Source organism: Myotis lucifugus, unplaced genomic scaffold, assembly GCF_000147115.1.
Source record: "Myotis lucifugus unplaced genomic scaffold, Myoluc2.0 scaffold_35, whole genome shotgun sequence".
Lineage (NCBI taxonomy): Eukaryota > Metazoa > Chordata > Mammalia > Chiroptera > Vespertilionidae > Myotis > Myotis lucifugus.
In genome coordinates this window covers 4,386,871-4,407,311 of record NW_005871083.1, presented here as the reverse complement: position 1 = coordinate 4,407,311, position 20,441 = coordinate 4,386,871, and the positions used below count along the sequence as shown (strand labels likewise).

The 20,441-nt window shown below is 42.4% G+C and overlaps 1 protein-coding gene across 1 annotated transcript in view; it reads right to left on the bottom strand.

The window, feature by feature from the left end:
* PKD1L2 (polycystin 1 like 2) overlaps positions 1–20,441 on the bottom strand; it is a 61,617-nt gene that overhangs the window by 32,831 nt on the left and 8,345 nt on the right. The window contains 7 exon segments of the mRNA XM_023752549.1: positions 2,113–2,189; positions 2,191–2,228; positions 4,212–4,261; positions 6,180–6,660; positions 8,502–8,629; positions 8,632–8,741; positions 19,437–19,581. Coding sequence (XP_023608317.1) covers positions 2,113–2,189; positions 2,191–2,228; positions 4,212–4,261; positions 6,180–6,660; positions 8,502–8,629; positions 8,632–8,741; positions 19,437–19,581 — 1,029 coding nt within the window.

Genomic DNA, 20,441 nt, shown 5'->3' with positions numbered 1-20,441 from the left:
ACATGTGGCTACCTTCTGGTTTGGGGTTTTTAGAAGAAAAGGGTCATAGATAAGAAAATCAGCTTCAAATGGAGATTTTGATATATATTTTTTAAAAATTTCACTTGCAGGTTGCAGGAATGGTACTGCAGAAAGATACTTCTGGGAAAATGACCTGTGCTTCACCTAGACTCTGAGCAAACCTGCAGAATATGTTGCCTTGTTTTGTGCCAGTAACTTGCGCTGGTGAGCAGGCTGGCATATAATGAGAGGTGCCCGCCTAGGAGAATGTCCAGGGCACTTTTTGTCACTGGTGTATTTCTCACTCCACATGGAAGTAATTGTCCACAGCTGTATGTCACTGTGGGGTGCACTGGGGACTTGGGGAGCTGTCCCTCCATCTGGGAGGCTGCAGTGTCATTTTCTGCTTTATGAAACCAGCTCAATAAATCTCTGTATTCTTTGCCCTTCAAATTTGTTTATTGATGTTTATCCCCTGCCCCAAATATGATAGTCATTCCGAAGACATGTCCAGGGGTCAGGTCATCAGCTCAATTACCTAAACTCTGCATGGTATCCTTTATTAATTTAGATAAAAGAACTAATACTCAAAAGGACATTCTGACCACTTAATAATTAATGTCAAAAGCCTTAAAATTTTAGCCCTAGCCAGTTGCTCAGTGGTTAAAGCCTCGGCCCTCAGACTGAAGGGTCACAGGTTCAATTCTGGTCAAGGGCATGTAACTCAGGAGGCAACCAATCGATGTGTCTCTCTCACATAGATGTTTTTCTCTCTCTGACTCTCCCTCTCCCTTCCACTCTCTTTAAAAACCAATGGAAAAAATATCCTCAGGTGAGGATTAACAACACCAACCAAAAAAAAAAAAACCTTCAAATTTCATGACTTTGACCCAGTTATTGCATTTCTAGAAATGTATTTATGAAAGTAACCACTGATACAAATTAAGATTCAGCTATACAGATGTTCATTACAGTGTTTGTAAAGGCAAATAATTTGAAAATGGCCAAAATGTCCAAAAAGAAGGCAATCGTGAATAAATGATCATGCATTAATTGACAGTCCATTATGCAACTACTATGAATATCAAAATGGAGACAAAGGTACTGTGACATTGAAGTATGTAGGATATATTGTTCAATTAAAAAGGGTAGCAAATGAAATATGTACAGTATGAATGACATTCATTTTCTTTCTAAAAAATATGTATGTAGCTTGAATATATCCTTATGAAAAGGACAACCATTTCTTTTTTTGTTGTTGTAACTTTTAAAAATTATTTATTTTTAGAGAAAGGGAGGGAGGAAAGAAAGAGAGGGAGAGAAAAAAAAAACACATCGATTTGTTTTTCACTCATTTATGTATTCACTGATTGATTCTTGTATGTGCCCTGACCAGGATTAAACCTGCAACCTTAGCATATTGGATGGTGCTCTAACCAAGGGAGATACCCAGCCAGGACCAGGACAACCATTTCTTAAAAATAAGCACTATTGTTACAATTTTGGTTTGCCAGAAAATGCTTCATCACTTTCTTCTTCTAAGGCAGTGGTTCTCAACCTTCTGGCCCTTTAAATACAGTTCCTCATGTTGTGACCCAACCATAAAATTATTTTCGTTGCTACTTCATAACTGTAATGTTGCTACTGTGATGAATCGTAATGTAAATATCTGATATGCAGGATGGTCTTAGGCGACCCCTGTGAAAAGGTCGTTCGACTGCCAAAGGGGTCGCGACCCACAGGTTGAGAACCGCTGTTCTAAGGCATGGAGGTGAAAGGAAGGATCCACCAAAGAGGGAGGAGCATTTTGCCACTGGCATTGTTTGTAGTGATAATACAAAAGCAGACCGACTTTCAGGTTTGTTATAGTTCTTAAATTCTCTACAGATAAATGCATCTCCTTGTTGCGTGCCTCTAGGACCAACCCCACCTTGGTTTTTCACTGTTACCTCTTATTTCCATTGGAATTTGCAGCCCTGGCATATACAATGTACACAAAATGTCAGGCATGAGTATGCCGGTGTGAAGGTTAAGAAAAAGAACAGCAAAGCTAACCATTATCCATCACTTTGTGGTGAGATAGGACAGCTGCAGAGCTCTAACGCCACCTACCACATGACCAGTGGAAGCGTAAATCCTTGTCACTGTCCAGCCAGCGCAGAGTCACTGTCGTGAAAGGATCCACATAGACCAGGTTCCATGTATACCTCCACATCCCCTTTATCTCTCTGCAGAAAAAGCAGCTGGTTTGTAAGACACTTCTCCACAGTTAGCATCCCACTCTCTACTCAGAGCAATTGTGCCAAGGTGTGGAATGGAGACAGACCTTGTCTGATCTGTCTGGTTCCCCTTGGGATGGTCACTGGGTAAGTAACTTTAGTTGAAATGTGGGCTCAGTGCTAAAGGTCCACCATGTGTTCAACTGCATTATCAGAACCTGCTCTAGCCAGGCCCCGTGCTTGATGCCTAGACAAACAGGAATATAGACCAGGCCTCTGTCCTTCCATTTAGTAGGGAAGACAGACAAGGAAACGATTAAAACACAGAGTGCTCACTGCTGCAGGAGAGGGGGCCCAGGAGATTATGAGAATGTATGAGAGGGGGGCATTAAGTTAAGAATGTAGGCCTTGGGGCAGCCAGATCTCAGGCTGAATCATTGGCCCTGAAACCTCTGGCCAGTATCTAAGCCTCTTAGCTTCTGTCTCTCCAAGGGTTTGATAACATCTGATTCCCGGGATTGCTGTGGATCAAATGAGAGACACCAGTGATGCGTTTCCTCTTGTGTCTAGTGCAGAGGAGGGCACCGAGCTGTTGCCTCTACAAAGCAGACAGCTGGCATCAGGACAAGCTTCCCCAGAGGACTGGACCCCAAAGAGAGCTGCTGTGAGGAGGAGTGAAGGTGAGCTGGCAACAATGGAGAGCATGTGGATTCTAGGAAGAGGGATCAGCCAGCATACAGTGTGTTCCTGGAGTCAGTTCTGGAAGGACCTGTTAAACAGTTTATGCTCATAGTGCTTGACCTGGATAACATGAGGCTACAGCAGAATTCAACCCCCATGGTCTCCCATGGCCTGATAATAAAACCCAAAACCTCTTGCCTTGGCACCTTAGACCCCATGTGATCTGACGTCTGTCCATCTCTGTGTTATCTTCTACATCCTCTCCCTCCTCCACACAGGCCTCAGAGCCCTCTAATCCATGCACCCAGAAAGCTCTTGTTCTACTTTCCAGTAGGTTCCCCCTTAAATGTCACCTCTTAAGACTCCTTATCTGGGGTGGGAACGTCCAGGGAGAGGTCAATGGGGGAAAAGGAGACATATGGAATACTTTAAACAATAAAGAATTTTAAAAAAAGTCCTTGTCTAATCACATTTGCTAGATCACCCTCTGTTAGTTGCTTTCATTGCACCCTATTGGTTCTAGTTAGACATATCAAAATTCCTAGTTATATGCTAATTTGTTTGTTAATCTCACCCAGTAAGGTTCATGAAGGCAGGATCATGTCTTTTTATTCACCATTGTATCTCCAGCCCCTAATACTAAGCCTTGAACATTGTAGATGCAAAATAAGTCTTTGTTATTGAATAAATGCATGCATGAGCAATGTCAACAGCAAGGAGTTGAAGACTTAGTCTTGCTATAAAAACCATCACATTGCCCATGTATGCACTTTTATCATGGAATTGGGACCAAGCAGTAGTACTTTAATTATAATAGCTAATGAGAAAAGAGAGGCAGATCTCATCTCAAAGTGTTAACTGAAGATGAAATATCAAAGCCCTGTAAGAAGCAAGCCTATTTTCTGATATACATATTAAAAGAAATAAATTTGCCTCTGAGCACTGCCTTGGTTGCATCCCACAAATTTGGGTAGGTTATATTGTCATTATCACTCAAAAATATATTTAAATTTTCCTTGTGATTTTTTTCTTTTACCCATTAATATTTTTTTAGAAGTGTGATGTTTAATTTCCAAGATGGCTAAAAGATATGTACATATCCTAGATATCTTACTATTGATTTATAACACAAATAGCATGCTTTGTTTAATTTCAATCCATCTGGGTCTCTCTTCAAGCAGAAGAAATATCGGTGATTCCTAGTGTTCTGAAAAACCAGAACCAAAAAAACCCAAAAAACAAAAACCTCCAAAAAACAGAGTGCTTGGACATCTTTTTCTTGTGAGGTTAAGTGTTTTTAAAAATACTCACATTCTTTTCCTCAGCATTTGTTCCAGATAATTCTTGGAGACTGGAAGGAGCTGTGAACACAGTCGGAACAGGTGTCAGACTTTGGTGGTATTGATAAAGTTGCCAAAGGACAAAGTCACAAGGTATGCTGAAGATCTTGGGGAATCTGCCTGTCTTTGGAAATGGTTTAGGGAACATAGCAAACATTCAGGTCATAGGGAAATGATCAAAAGCAAACCATTATGTTTACCAGTGAGCTAAAGACACCTCTTTGGTAGTAAAGAAAGAGGCATGTGGGAGGATGTGACCAGCACCCAGCCCTGGAGCAGAGGGGCCCAGCCCGGGGCCTTGAGAGCCCAGAGAAGCTCTTACAGAGATAGTTGCAAATATGTGGTGGGCCCTGAGACCAAGGCCAGCCAGGACTGGGCCAGCCCCTCCAAGTGAGACCTTCCTGTCCTACCTGTTCCCTTGCCTTCCTCCTCGCCCCCTTCATCACTGGAGTCATCCAGGTCTGTTTTTCTTGTGGGGAGAAGACTGCTTACCTTCTAAGACAGAGGTGGGGAACCTTTTTTTACTGCCATTGGATATTTAAAACATTATTTGTGGGCCATACAAAATTATCAACTTAAAAATTAGCCTGCTGCCCCAGCTGGTTTGGCTCACTGGATAGAGTGACGGCTCATGAATTGAAGGGTCCCAAGTTTGATTCCGGTCAAGGGCACATACCTGGGTTCCAGGCTTATCCCCAGCCCCAGTCGGGGCGGATGCGGGAGGCAACTAATCAATGTGTTTCTCTCACATAGATGTTTTTCTCTCTCTGTTTCTCTCCCGCCCTTCCACTATCTCTAAGAATCAATGGAAAAATATCCTCAGACGAGGATTAACAACAACAAAATTAGCCTGCTATCTTTGGTCAAACATTTAATTAACTCACCCCTAATGCCTTGGCAGGGCCAGACCAAGTGATTTTGTGGACCTTATATGGCCAGCGGGCTGGGTGTTCCCCACCCTTGATCTAAGAGTAAGCCATAAAGTCACTGGGCATGCTTAAAATTTATCTATTATCCCCTGAGTAACTTTTATAGGAGACAAAAATTAATTTGCATTTGAATTATAGTCTATTTATTATGTATAGTTTCCATCATCATTTCATTTTGGCTTCTTCCTGTTCCAAACTGGACTTTTGTTATCTGGCAAAGTTCCTATGTTTTTCTTCTTGAATCTACTGTCTTTTCTGTCATCTCTTTTGCCAAATCCCTTACTGACAGCATGGTAGGCCTACACCTGCATAATATTACCCTCTATTTTGCACACCTCTGAGATCGAGGGCAGAGGATGCTGTAGGCAGGGTCCTGAGTGAGCTGAAGACTCTGGGCCTTCATCACATTCCTGCCTGCTAACCTGACCACACTGCCCTCAAGGACCCTGTTCTTTTATATTAAATGCAAATGTATGTGTGGTCTCCTCCCCTGGCTGGTGCCAGCCAGTCTGTCCGCCAGCCAGTCAGTTGCCCTGTCTCTATTCCAGTAAGAATTATGACACTTCTTCTCTTGTCCCTCTCTCTTCTCTTCCCATGCTTCAGTGTTTACCTCTCTTGCCCCTAAGGGCATGGGCTGCAGTTTCCCAAACACACTATTTTCTAGAAATGATGGAAGAAATTGGAATACTCCTGCTCTCCCCCAATGGTTCTCAGTGAGGGTGATTTTGTTCCCCAAGGGACAGTTGGCTTTGTCTGGAGATGTTTTTGGTTGCCAAGACTTGGGAGGCTGGTGCTACTGGCATCTAAGGAATAGAAGCCAGAGATGCTACTAAACATCCTATAATGCACAGAACAGCCTCCACAACCAAGAATGATCCAGTCCCCAATGTCTGAAGTGCCAAAGTTGAGAACCCCTGTCACAACACGCTCATGAGGACAGATAATATCTGTCTCTGTCTTGTTTTGTGACTCAGGTTGGATGCTCTTAACCATGCTTGTGTCCAGGACACCCTGGAAACTGGCTGGCAGGAGCCTGGATTCTAAGTTAGGAAGGGAAGAGGAGGGAGATTTGGAAGGGAGCTACCAATGCCAAGTACCTTCAAGAGGAACTGCCACATGGTAAATCCCAGATGGCCGCCCAAGGCTCTCTCCCTCATGGGAGAAGGATGCATTGAGTCCTGCTGCCTCAAAGGTCAGCTCTTCTGGGATGCCATGAGCCACTGAGATGTTGACCAGTAGATCCTGTCCAAGCTCCAAGTGGTCAGAAGCCCAGGAGGCCTGCGGCCCTGACAGAGGTTTCATGAAGTGGACCGTGATGTTTGTGGAGGGTGCAGAGGTGGTGGTGTTGCTGGTGGCTCGGGTCTCCAGGTGGTGCATCCCTGGACCCACCCCCTGCTGGGCTGCTCTGTCCAGGGTGAGGTTGTAGGGGAGCAGGGCGGTGTGTGGTGGGTCAGCCAGGGTTGTGTTATCTGATAGCACAGTGTAAGTCACCTCCATTTCTAGGTGGGGAAGAAACATTTAGGAATGTGATAACAACCATGTAGTTGATTATACTGAGATAATTCAAACTCAAGCTCTGAAGTGAGATTCTGGGAATCGACATGGATATGGATATAGCTATAAAGACGTAAGTAAGGATATACCCTGCCCCTGAATATTAACAGTGATTATCTCTGAGTATTGGATTCATGAGTTTTGGGTCCTCTCTGCTCATTTGTATATTCTAATTTATTTATACTATGCATGTATTACCTAAAAACTTAAAAGTTTGTAATAAAAGTATTAGATTACTTGTTGCCATATTTTTGTAGGGAGGAAGGCTAAAAAGGGAAGGCTAAGGGTATAGCTGATGTATATGCATGAGGATTAACCTCAAGTCTTGTTTCAGGCAGGAGCAGGTGAAGCCATTTCCTTCTGCTCCCACAGCTAACTGCCAGAAACCCTGTCCACAGGAGAACTCAGCCTGTTGACATCGTGATGGTGCTCCCTTACAGGTTAAGGCTGGTTGTCCTTACTGAATGCTAAATATTGTGGATGACTCTTAAAATATGATATCAACCAACAAATTAGGATTCTTTCCGAAAGAAATTAGGCGAGTGTGTTTCTTGTTTAGTGATGATGATGGTAATGATAAAGATGATGATGATGATGATGATGATGATGACAATGATGATGATGATGATGTAAGCCCTCGAAAGCAGGAATTCTGACTTTCAGGTTTACTGCTGCCTTTCCCGTATTATATTTGTAGAATGAATAAATACATGAAGGATTATTTTAAGCTTCTCCAGTTACACACAGCCACCATCTTCAGCCAACAAACACACCACACAGACAGGAGTCCCAAGTACTGTATGTAAAGCCTGGTTAGAGTTCCTGTAAGTCACTGCTCTGAATGAGGCTTCAGGTAGTGTGAGGTCACGTGAGGTCTATCTAGATCTCAATTTGGACCTGTGCCTTGAGGAAAGATGCTGGCTTGGGTGAGGATGGATCTTAGTTGGGAGGGTCTCTACTGAGAGAAGGGGTGGTATTCAAAATATTTAACACTGAAACTGCATGGGTACGAACCAATTTGAATGGGTGTTCTGATAAATCAGAATAGATACTGTGACCAATCAGAATAGATTAGATGCTGTTACCAATCACAATGAACACTGTGACCAATCAGAATGGATGCTGTGACCAATCAGAATGGACATTGTGACCAATGAGAAACGTTGCTATGACCAATCAGAATGGACACTTTGACTAATCAGAATGGACATGATTAGAATGGCTTTTGTGACCAATCAGAAAAGAAACTGTGACCAATGAGAATGGACACCAGTCACAACAGCTGCTATGGCTGTAGCAGTGTGTGCAGCCGAATATGAGCCCTGACTTAGAACAACATAATTGGACCAAATTGGTCAATGCTGGCTGCATTGAGATGGGCTCGGGCCCAGTTGGTAGCACTCCCAGTCCTATTTAAATACCCCCAGCAAGGAGTGTCTTATAAGTTAAATTCTTGAGATAGGACTATGGGCATACAAAGAACCACCTTCGAAAAGCTGGAAGCTCTTACTAGCTTAATAGCCTGAGAATTTGAACCTTTGATTCTGAACCTTTCCTCCATTTCTTCATCTGTAAAATGGAGATAATAATAGTATACTGGGTGGGCCAGTATATGTAAAATACTTAGATCAGTTCCTGGCACACATGAGGTGCTAAACAAATGAATAATTAAATAACTGATAAGCGATTGCTGTTAGTATTTATTACAGCCTGGGAGTTGGATGGATAAATTTGGGTGATATCAAGGTTGCCTTGACCTTGACCTTGACCATTTCTGCAGACGCACCTCCATCGAGCTCCACCTGAATCCACATAGGGTCCCCGAAGACAACCTGGCAGAGAGGGCTGGCTCCTGATTTGGACAGGCCAGAGCACCCAGTCACACTGAGTCTCTTCATCTTGTCTCAATTGTCACTTGCTTCTGAGCCATCCCATGCCACTCACTAGTTGTGCACTCAGCAAACACAGTGAATTCCCCAGGGGATGTGAATTGATGGATCACTTTGCTGGACAAATTGCCAGAAACAGAAATGTTACCAGTGTTGGGAATATGCAAACACATGCATGCACACATGCGTGCACAGCTGCAGTCATCCACCCCGCACCTTTTCTGCACTGCAAAGATAAACAGGTGAAGAAAAAGATGCTACACAACCAAGCTCTTGGTGCTTGCAAAAGTGACAATGAGACGTCCTGGAGCAAGTGAGAGTGGAAGAAATAGCACTGACCAACCAGGGAGTTGAATATTTGGCTACAAGTCAGTTTTCTACCATTTATTCCTTCTGTGGTTCACATAAATCTCCCTTCTGGGTCTTCTTGCTTCATCTGTAAAATACTATGCCCTAGCCTACCTTTCTGAGCCTTCTTCCCCCGATCTGTGAAATGGGGTCAGATTCCAAAAATATTAAAATTATGGGTTTGTTTTGCTTCTCATTTTCCCAAGAGGACTAAATTAAAAATCTCAAAGATCGTCTGCAAAGATGCACATGACCTCCTCTCCTGACCTCCCCATCTTCTGTCACACTCCTCTAACTACCTAGTATATGTTCACTGAGACCTCCTTTTCAGTTTCTAGAATATGCCACCTCTTGCTCTTCTCAAGGCCTGAAAGTGCACTGGTCTTGGCTCACACTCCTCCATTGGTTCTCAGCTTAAACATCACTTCCTCAGGGAGGCCTTCCTTAGGTTCCCTTTCCTGCTGTAGCTTTGCTGCTTCTCCTAAGTGATACTCATGCCTTGTGTGCTTGCTTATTCACTGTCATTCTTCCTTGCTAGGCTGTTAGCACAGTGTCTGTCTAGCTCTCTCTTATATACCTGGAACCTAGCACAGAGCCTAGCACATAGTGCTTGAGAAATCATTGATAAATGAGTATATTTGTGAAAAAGCTTAGAAAACAGTAACGTAACCTGATTCTTGGTGCCAGTCAAAATGGAGTAAGCCCACCATAGCCTATTTCCTCCATTGATCACAACTAAATACCTGGACAGAACTAAAAAAGAACTACCTGAGGACTCAAAAGTAAAAAACAAATAGAAATAGCAGGCAGATTGGCATTTCTCCCATGAAGAAGGGAGTTTCCTGTTTTGTGTCTTTTTAAAAAATCTCCTTTATCTGTTGGCTTTGTCCCCAGAGTAGTAGCCTGAGTCATGGAACTGCACAGTGAGTGAATAAAACAAAAACCCTAAAAGAAATCCCCTCTGTTTAGCCAGAGAACCAAGAAAAGGGATCCAGTCAGTGAGCCCGAGAATACAGAGGAAATACCCGTTTTTGTTTTGTGCTGTTTCTTTTTCATTTTCTTCTCCTGGCCCTGCACCAGGCTCTGCTCTCTCAAAGCTACACAGACCATATGGGATGATGCAGACATCTAAATCCCCATTAAAAAATTCATAGCAGAATAGAGACCACAGAGGAAAAAGTCTGTGAACCTGATGATAGAGCAAGAGAAATCCAATCTGAAGAACAGAGAGGAAAAATATTAAAATTTTAAAATGAACAGAGCATCAGTAATCTGTGTAATAATATAAAAATGGAAACCATGTGTCATTTGAGCACCACTGGGAAGGGAGATTGGTATAGAAAAAATGTATTTGAAGAAATAATAACTGAAAACTTCCCAAATGTGGCAAAACACATAGAGATTCAAGAAGCACTGTGAATCCCTAAAAGGGAAAAACAAACAAAGCACATTAAAACCATATCCAGCCTGAGGTGGTTTGGCTCAGTGGATAGAGCATCAGCCTGCGCACTGAAGGGTCCCAGGTTGGATTCCAGTCAAGAGCACCTGCTAGGGTTGCGGGCTTGATCCCTAGTAGGGGACGTGCAGGAGGCAGCCAATCAATGATTCTCTCTCATCATTGATGTTTCTATCTCTCCCTCTCCCTTCCTCTTTGAAATAAAAAAAGATATATTTTTAAAGAAAAAATGAAACAATACCCACACACATAATAACCAAACTGCTTAAAATAAAAAATCTTAAAGTCAGCCTGAACAAAATGACTCATTACATATGGAGAAACTGATGATTTAAATAACTACAGATTTCTCCTCAGAAGCCACGGAGGTCAGAAGACAGTAAACAATATCTTCAGAGTGTTGAAAGAAAAGAATTGTCAACACATAATTCTATATCCAGTAAAAATATCTTCCAGGAATTAAAGCAAAATAAAGATATTCTCAGCAGTAAAGAAACTCTCTAAGAATTTGTTGCCAGGAAGTTGACTTAAAAGAAATGGTGAAGCCCTAACCTTTTTGGCTCAGTGGATAGAGCGTCGGCCTGCAGACTGAAGGGTCCCGGGTTCGATTCCGGTCAGGGGCAAGTGCCTTGGTTGCAGGCATATCCCCAGTTGGGGGTGTGCGGGAGGCAGCTGATCGATGTTTCTCTCTCATCGATGTTTTTAACTCTCTGTCCTTCTCCTTCCTCTCTGTGAAAAATCAATAAAATTTATTAAAAAAAAAAAAGAAATGGTGAAGGAAAAATATCTTCAGGTGAGGATTAACAACAACAAAAAGTTTTTCCAGTTGAAGGGAAATTATACCAGGAAACTTGGGACTTCAGGAATGAAGGGAGAGCACAAGGAATGGCCATCTTGGTAACTGCATAGACTTTTGTCCTCCTAAGTTCTTTAAAATATGTATGATTGTTGAAAGGGGTTTCAATATATGTAGATGTCCTACATAAGACAATTAATTTAAACTTAGGCAGGCAAATGGACCTATATGCTAGTAAGGCTTCAACATTTTACTTGAAGTGGTATAATAGTAACTCTAAGTAGACTGTGAAAGGTTAGACATGTATCCAGAAATTCCCAAAGTATCTACTAAAAAAAGTAATACAAAGAGATATAACAGAAAACAAAACAAAAACACACAACCAGTAGTTAAGTTAAAATGGAATACTAAAAATATTGAGTAATCAAAAAGAAGTCAAGAAAGGAGAGGAACCAGGGGCAGGGATTAAACAGGGGGAAAACAGAAAACAAATACCTAAATAATAGATCTAAATTCAACTAAATCAATAATTACATTAATTGTAAATGCTCTTAACATTCCATATGGGATATTAAAAAACCAAGATTCAACCATATACTGTCTACATGAAACCCACTATAAATATAATGATATAGATAGGTTAAAAAAAATAAAAGGATGGAAGAAAGATCTACTAGCTGACACTAATCAGAAGAATGCTGCAGTGACTGTTGTTAATATCAGATAATGTAGATTTTAGAACAAGAAAATGCTAACTCTTTGTGGATATGTGAAGGATGGTTTTGAATAGCAAAATCAAGCCAGTTTTTCAGTGCTCTGTCTGGAAAAAACAATTTGTTAAGTTTTTAAAACTCTGGTACCAACTGAAACTGTCCAGCACTGAAAAGCAGAGAAATTGATTTTTTTTTTCTGATTTCTCTCCCACTGATCTCACTAAAGGAGAACCCTACAAAGTGGTTTTAGAAACTGCTGCCAGCATATGGGAGATATGCTTGGAATACAAAGAGAGGGAGACAACAACTCAAAAATTTGTGTTATAATCCTATGGATTTGTGCAATTCCACTCTTAGATATATAAACCCAACAGAAATGTGTATGATGTGCACCAAAGACAAGCACTAAAATGTTCATGACTGCAAAATTTATAATACTTTAAGTGGGAAATCACTCAAAATGCCTACCAGTGCTAAAATGGACAGGTAAATTGAGATATATTCACACAATGAGATGCTATACAGCAACTAGTAGCCTGGTGCATGAAATTTGTGCACATTAAAAGGGAATTAATTGCCCTAACTGGTTTGGCTCAGTGGATAGAGCATCGGCCTGCAGACTCAAGGATCTCAGGTTCGATTCCAGTCAAGGGCATGTACCTTGGTTGCAGGCACATCCCCAGTGGGGAGTGTGCAGGAGGCAGCTGATCGATGTTTCTCTCTCATCGATGTTTCTAACTCTCTATCCCTCTTCCTTCTGTAAAAAATCAATAAAATATATATATTTTTTAAAAGGGAATTAATTAGTGGAAATATTTTAATATTGCTATTTGCCCTTTCTCTATAATAGAAGTGTGAGAAATGAAAGGAAATTAGTAAAATGTATATGAAAAGAATATATAAATTGATTAATAAATTAATAGTAACAAAAGGATATAACAACAACAGAGGCATCATATAAAAACGACAAAAACATGATATGAAAACAATAAAAACATGATATGAAAACAACAAAAACATGATATAAAAACAACAGTGATACAAACAGTGACTGATAAATTGATTAAACTTATTCTAATATCTCCCTGTACACCACATTAAGAGTGAAAACACTTTCAGAGTGCTTGAATTGGTCATTTAGATTGGGAATGAATGGTTCTTCCACCGAGAAGTAAATTTGCAGCAATTCCTGTAGACGCTGTGGGTAAAACAGTACCACCACAAGCTCTAATATAATGTATTAAAACTTTATTGTGGGGAGCTGCTACAGTGTTTTGGACAGGTTCAAGCCTTGGACTGATGAGAGGGCACAGTCCTCTCATTGCCACATGCAAGTCCCAGCTTGGAGGGCAGGGCCCTCCCAGCACAATTATAGCCAACAGCTATAGTTGTAAGCTTGAACCTATGGTCCAAACACGTGGCCCCACGTGCCTGAGTGATGTAGGCTTGATAGAGTTCAGGTGCATGTAGTGGAGTAGGATTGAAACCCAGGAAAATGTTGTAAATATCTTGGTCACGCCCTTACTTTGCCTCGTGCCATCTGCTATAAAATAAAGACACAGCTGTGGGCATGGTCGCTGTCTCTCAGAGAAGCAGTGTCCCACTGAGACCCAGATTTCATTCTCTTGTCTGTCTTTTCTAAGCCTTTCAGCCACCTCCACTCAGGTTCACCCTTGGCTGTGCTGGCACGGCACACTTTATAAGGATATGCCTCCACACTCTGAGGGCGGGTTCCTGCCTCAAACCCCGCCCTTACAGAAAACAGCTCTGGGAAACAGCTCGGGGGGGAGGGTGCAGCCGTTTCCAAGACAAACCCCTGCAGGACTGACTTCCTTCCGGTTGGTCAAAGTTCTGGCCATGATGTTACACCCAGGGTTTTTATATAAGTAGATAATAAAAAAGAAATCCTAATTATATACAACAGTAAGGATGAATCTCAAAAACACACTACTGAACTGAAGTCAGACACAAAAAAGAATAAACAGTCCTTTATCAGATTTCATTTATATAAGTTTCAAATACAGGTCACACTATTCGATGATGTTAGAATCCTTGGAGGGTTATGGGGTAGGGGAGAGATTTCTGGGAGACTGGTCATGTTTTATTTCTTGATCTAGGTGCTAGTTCATTGTATAAAAATTAATTGTTCCATATCTTTTGGGGCACTTTCCTGTACATGTATTATGCTTAAATAAAATGTTTAAAAATTGGTTCAAGACTCTGACATTCACTGATTTGTATATACTGCTTTGATGGTTGATGTTAATGGGATGCAGCTTAAAAAGAAAGTGGAGAAGAAAGCTCACATTTTTGGTCTTTGCTTATAATGTCCAATTGTTAAGAACACCATAATCTGTGTCATTTTATTTATGTTGCTCACAGATTGCCAGCCAGCTTGGTGGATGAGGCCATCTGACCAAATCGGGCAGTGTGACGGAACGGAAAGGGTAGGAAACTGGAAATGAGATCTCCTAGGGCTCCTAAGGTTACCTGTAAAACCTAATGACTCAATTAACCTCTCTGAGCCTCAGTGCCCTTGTCCATAAAATGAGGTGAGAGCTATTCCTGGCTGGGCTGTAAAGTTCAAATGAGGCCATGGCTGAATAAGTATCTGGCATGTAACAGTCTCATATATTGTAGCTTTTTGTATAATAGGATGACATTTATGCACTTAGCCTATTAAATAAAATTAGTATATACTTTCATGTAATATTAATATAATAGTAACAATTACCTGATTTTTAGAATCAACTCTGTAGCAGTTATTCTCTGTAGTCCCATTTACTCCTTAAAGTTACCCAGTGAGTATTAGTTGACACTGGCAATACTAATAATCACAGAGCTTGTAACTCCGTGGCCTAAAGATTCCTGTGTATCCTTTGTAGTGGATGTGGTAGCGTGTCACCCAGATTCCACCCTTCAAGACCGAGGCCTGCACCCCACCACTCCTGCCCAGCATCCTGGCGTGATAGCGGCTGAGGGCTCACAGCTGAACCACCTCCAGGAATTCTTAGCCAAAGGGAGCCGCCTGTCCCCAGGTGACATCCCCTCCCCAGGGACATCCTGAATCCAGTGGCTGCGCAGTTGTCAGGGGGGCCTGTGCTGCTACTGCATCTCCCCCTGCCCCATCTTAGTATCCCCCAGGAAACCTGCACCCCAAATCTGTGTCCTGGTTCTTAACCTGCACACGCTCCTAAAACAATGTTTTTATACTGGCAGGTATCAAGGCTCTTCATCACCAGACCCCTTTGCGTTTTCCGTCTTTCATTTTCCCCACATACCCCTGAACTCCCAGTATAGTGAGGTGCTCAGTTACCCTCCAAATCCATGACTTCCCTTGCTCTACATTCTCTGCTCCTGCCTCCTATTTCTGGTCCCCCACAAGGACTTTGGCTCTACAGTCCTTTCTGACCTGGCTTTCACAGATTTCTCTCTTCTGCGCCTCCCAACAGCCTGTGTACATCTCAGTCACTCTAAGGCTTATCCTGGCTTGTGAATGATCCATTTCCAGGGACGTCCCCCTCCAGACTTGGCTGTGTGGCTCTGAATAGACTAAGAATAACAGCAATCCCTAGATCTGTCAGTAGGTGGCGCTACGTTACCTAATGCTAGACGTGGACAAATTTCACCTTATGCAAATTGTTCCATAAGAAACATAATTTCAGAAATGTAGAAAGTTTTCCATAACAGAGAAACAAAACAGCCTGCCATGCAAATGTGCACAAGACATGGGGAGTGCAAGGCGAGAAGGAACTTCTCAAGGAGATATTGTTTGACTTTCATTATGCCTTTCCTAATGGAGGCTGGATTCTCCCCATTAGCTCATGTTATTTCTCTAAGATGGAAATGGAGCCTCCGTTTTTAAGCAGAAGTAGGAGTCTGTACAAACACAATAAAAGAAAAGCACAGTCACGTCTGCACAAAATATGTGACTTAAAATTCATGCCATTTTTCATTGTAAATTGAGTTCTGAGGCTGCTAAGACTGATTAGAAAGCACCAGAAATGTATTTCCCAATCTTAAATAAAAATAACAGAAGAAGGTGGGTGAGTAGTTTCAAAGTCTAACAAGTCTTTAAAGAAGAGGAAATTTGAGTATTCAGGTGGGGTGATGGCAGAGGATATCACCATCTATTTCTTTTGAAAGAGAAAAAAAATGACAGTCGCTTTCACTTAGAGCTAATGCCCAAGGTATTGCAAATGTCAAGCATCACTTATTGTTGTTTGACTTAGATTGTGAAAAAATTTAATCACACGCAGAATCCAGAGAGTAGTATGACAAACACCCTTGGACTCACCATCCAGAGTTGACAGATATTTGCATTTTGTTCCATTTGCTCCAGTTTTTAACTACTGTTTGTTTATTGCTAGAAGGTCCTTATGTAACTGAAAGACTTAGCAGGGCTACAGACAGTGCATTTTGACTTACGCCAAATTCAAGTTCTATAAAATGTGGGGTTTAGGATTATGTAACTTAGCATTTGTTGTTTTATTGATGAAATGGGAGCAAATGGAAAGAAACCTACAGAAAATACCATGATATTTGTATTACTTAAACAATTTTTCCCTAAGCATCTTCACGTGTAATTTCTCATTTTACTCCAAGGCAGCCATCAATATAAATGTGACACAACCTTTCTTTATTGAAGTCTTCATTTCCAGTGCCAGCATCTCTAATCTCAGAGTGGGCATTCCTTTTTATGTGCTATTTCTGTGACCACCCTTAAAACAAAACAAAACAAAACTGATCCTGGATTCCTTCCTTTCTTTCATGTAGCTGAGCTCCGTTCAAGGCCAGACAGTCCTGGGATGCCACCATAGACAGTCACCTGTTACTATTTGACACAATGTTTGGATTATAGTAGTTGTCCAATAAATGTTTAGAGAGTGAAACAAAAGGTAAATACCTGGACACTTTGAACAGTGTCCAGGTGATCTGTAGGGTCCACTTAGATTTGTGTATTTTTCATGTAAACATTTCCTTTTTTGCTGCTTTATTCATTGTAGCTTTAGAGTAATGGAAAGAGCATAGACTTTATAGTAAAACCAATCTAATCCCCCCCCTGGCTCTGATATTACTATGGGATTTGGAGCTATTTAACTTCATGCACCCTTATTTATCTTGTGGATAGCACAAACATTTTTATATGGGTTTGGAAATAGATATTGTAAGAGGGAGTGTGAATGGACAGTTATACAGTGGGTATGCAATGAAGCAGGAATTCAAATTCAGATTTTTCTGGTTTTACAACCTGTATTCTTTTTATACCACCCATTTTTATTGTTATCTTGATTTGTTCCTTTTTCTGTCATATATATACACTAGAGGCCCGGTGCACGAATTCCTGCACGGTTGGGGGGTCCAGCTGGCCCGATGGGGGCTGGGCTGGCGGGGGGTGGGGGGGATGCATGATGTTAGCCAGCTGGCCACACCCCCAATTGGGGTGGGTGGAGCCGATCGGGGAGAGGGCCAGCCAGGGAGAGGGGCTGCAGGAGGTTGGCCAGCACAGTAGGCGTCATAGCAACCAGTTGTTCCAGTCATTCCGGTTGTTCCAGTGTTCCAGTCTTTGGCTTTTTATATATATAGACATCTATATATATATAAAAGGCTAATATGCAAAGTGTCCCCTAGGGAGTTCAATTACTCACTATGACGTGCGCTGACCACCAAGGGGTGGCGTGGAATGAAGGAAGGCCCCAGCTGGCAGCCAGCAGCCAGAGAAGGAAGGCCTCGACTCGGCCAGCAGCCAGAAGGCCTCGATTGGCCCTGATCACCATCCAGGCCTAGGGACCCTACCTATGCACAAATTTCATGCACTGGGCCTCTAGTGTATATATATATATGACAGTGAAGGAAACAGAAACCCAAGGCCAGGGATTGTTTCTGGGTCTGACACATTAGCAGTGCCTGGGATTAGAACCCCAGCCTCGGACACAGTGTGTTTGGCACAATGCCTGAGACCTCAAAGCACTGCTGAATTTGAGACCTGCACTCACTGGAGCAGCTTTGGGCTGTGGACAGGGCTGACCCCCTATTTGCAACCAGTGCTATTGGGAATGCTGGCACCCACGGGGCCAGAACCTCTAGCTCCCATAGGGAAGAACTGGAGGTATTTGGGGATTCAAAGAGAGGCTTTTGGGCCTCTGTGCTTTCCCAGGGAATCCATGTTGAACTGGGGGTCCCTATAAGGAGCCTCAGAATCCAAAGAGGACCTAGATTTTCTGAAACAGTCTGGGGCACCCTCCTGCTGGGGCATCGGAGCTTACCCAGGCCCAGGTAGGACTTTGAAATACTATGAGTTGGGTTTAGCTACTCTCAGGTTGGGGAGGTAACTGTTTCCTGGAGGATGTGTGTGTGGGAGGGGGGGAGTTGGGGGCGGGGGCAGTGCTCTCAGGCCCAGATACAATGCGCTGTATAATCCACCAGGGACCTCAGAGCCTAAGCTCCCTTCAAGGCTAGACAGTCCTGACTGCGTCACAGCGTTGTGTGGCTTGGGCAACACCACTGTACCTTTGTGAAAACAAGATAATGATTATCTAGCTCAGCACCATCCAATACAAATAGTAGTAGCCACATGTGTAATTTTAAATTTTCTAATAGCCACACTGAAAAAAGTAAGAAACAGGTGAAGTTAATTTTAATTTATTTTAACACAATACATCCAAAGTACTATCATTTCAATGTGTAATCAATATAAAAATGATTAGTGAGAAAAAAAATGTTAGTGAGATATTTACATTCATTTTGGGCGGATGGGGGAACTCAGTCTTGAAAATCCCATGTGTACTTTACATTTACAGCCCATCTTAACTGAGAACAGCCACATGTCACTTGCTCAGTAGCTCACATGGTGAGTGGCTGTTACATTAGACAGCACAGCTCTAGTGAGATTATGTGTGAAGCTGCCAGGCTGGACTATTATGAATATTGTTACTATTACTTTTATAATCCTTCCAATGAAAAGCACTCCCAGGTGAGCATCTTCTTTACCCCATTACCGACTCCTCAGACAGTGACCCTGGAGAGACTCTACACAGCACCAAGCCAGAAGGACCAGCTCTCCGTGCCTGTTCGTGTGGCTTCCATAATGAGAAACAGGTGAGCATCCATTTCTCCCATTCCCATATGCGTGCCCCTTTGTGCTATGGCTCTGCTATTTCTTCCATCAACAGGTATAGTCTGTTTCTCTACCTGTTGAATCTGGGCGTGGCCATGAAACTCGCTTTGGCCAATGGATCATTAAAAAATGTGACCCACGTAGATTTGAAATATGCCTGCACATTGGGCCTTGCTCTCACTTGCTGCTAGAAACTGTTCTGCCACCACTCGAGTGAGCCTGAGCTGGCCTATTGGGTGATGAGCAACACATGCTCCTCGCTGACGATAAGCTGACCACTGGACGCATGCCAAATAATAAATACTATTCTAAGTTTTGGGATGTTTTGTTATGCAGCAAAAATTGACTTGATAACATCCTGAATCAAGGCTCAGAGATTCCTCTTACCTGGGGGGGGGGGTAGTAGGGATCAAAAGTGTGGCCATCCCCCATGATAATGATACAGGACAGGTTTCCAGTGTAGGGAGAGAAGAGCCACATCAGGGAGATGGTGACGTTATCGAAGACGAAACTCTCATTGGACACTGTCAGCTGCAGGCCTGCAGGTGAAAACACAGAGGGCCGTGTGCCATTGCAGAGCAAAACTGCATGTTACAAACTGACTCCCTTCTATCCACCTGTCCTGCATCTTTAGGTGGAACTTTTAAAGTTTTCAAAATTTTAGTTTTACTTTTTAAAGTTCTTTTGAATTTTATTTTTTGTTCATAGGTAATATCCTATATAATAAAGCATAATATGCTAAGTGTCCGACCGATTGGTCAACCATTCAGTCGACTGCTCGACCAGTCGCTATGATGTGCACTGACCACCAGGGGGCAGATGCTCTGACCTTAGGTTAGCTTGCTGCTGTGGTCCAGCTGATCGGGACTGGGTGAGAGAGCTGGACATGCCCTGGAGCCCTCCCGCAGCCCCTCCCCCGCCTGCCGGCCCCCATAGGCCCCAATCGCCAGCCAGGCCGAGGGACCCCACCTGTGCACGAATTCGTGCACCAGGCCTCTAGTATGACCAATAATTTGAAATGTACAACCCCCTCCCACTGCCAAACCTCAGGCCTCCCCCCCCCCCCCCGTTCTGCTTTCCAGAGGCAACCACTGTTATCAATATCACGTTTCACCTTCTAGAGATAATCCACAACCCCGGACGTACTTTTCTATTTCTACAAATGGGACTTACTATATTCATTAATTGACACCTTTCCATTTTTTTTCACTTAGTATATCTTGGAGATTGTTCTATATAAATTCAGTTAGAGCTGGCCCTGTTCTTTTTAATAACTACACAATGTACCAAAATTATTTGCCAGGGATTCTATTGATTGCCAGTGCGTTTTTATTATGTTTAAAAAGACAAAGGCTAGAGCACCTTTAGAAAATCTACTTGGCTAAGGGGGGCGATGATT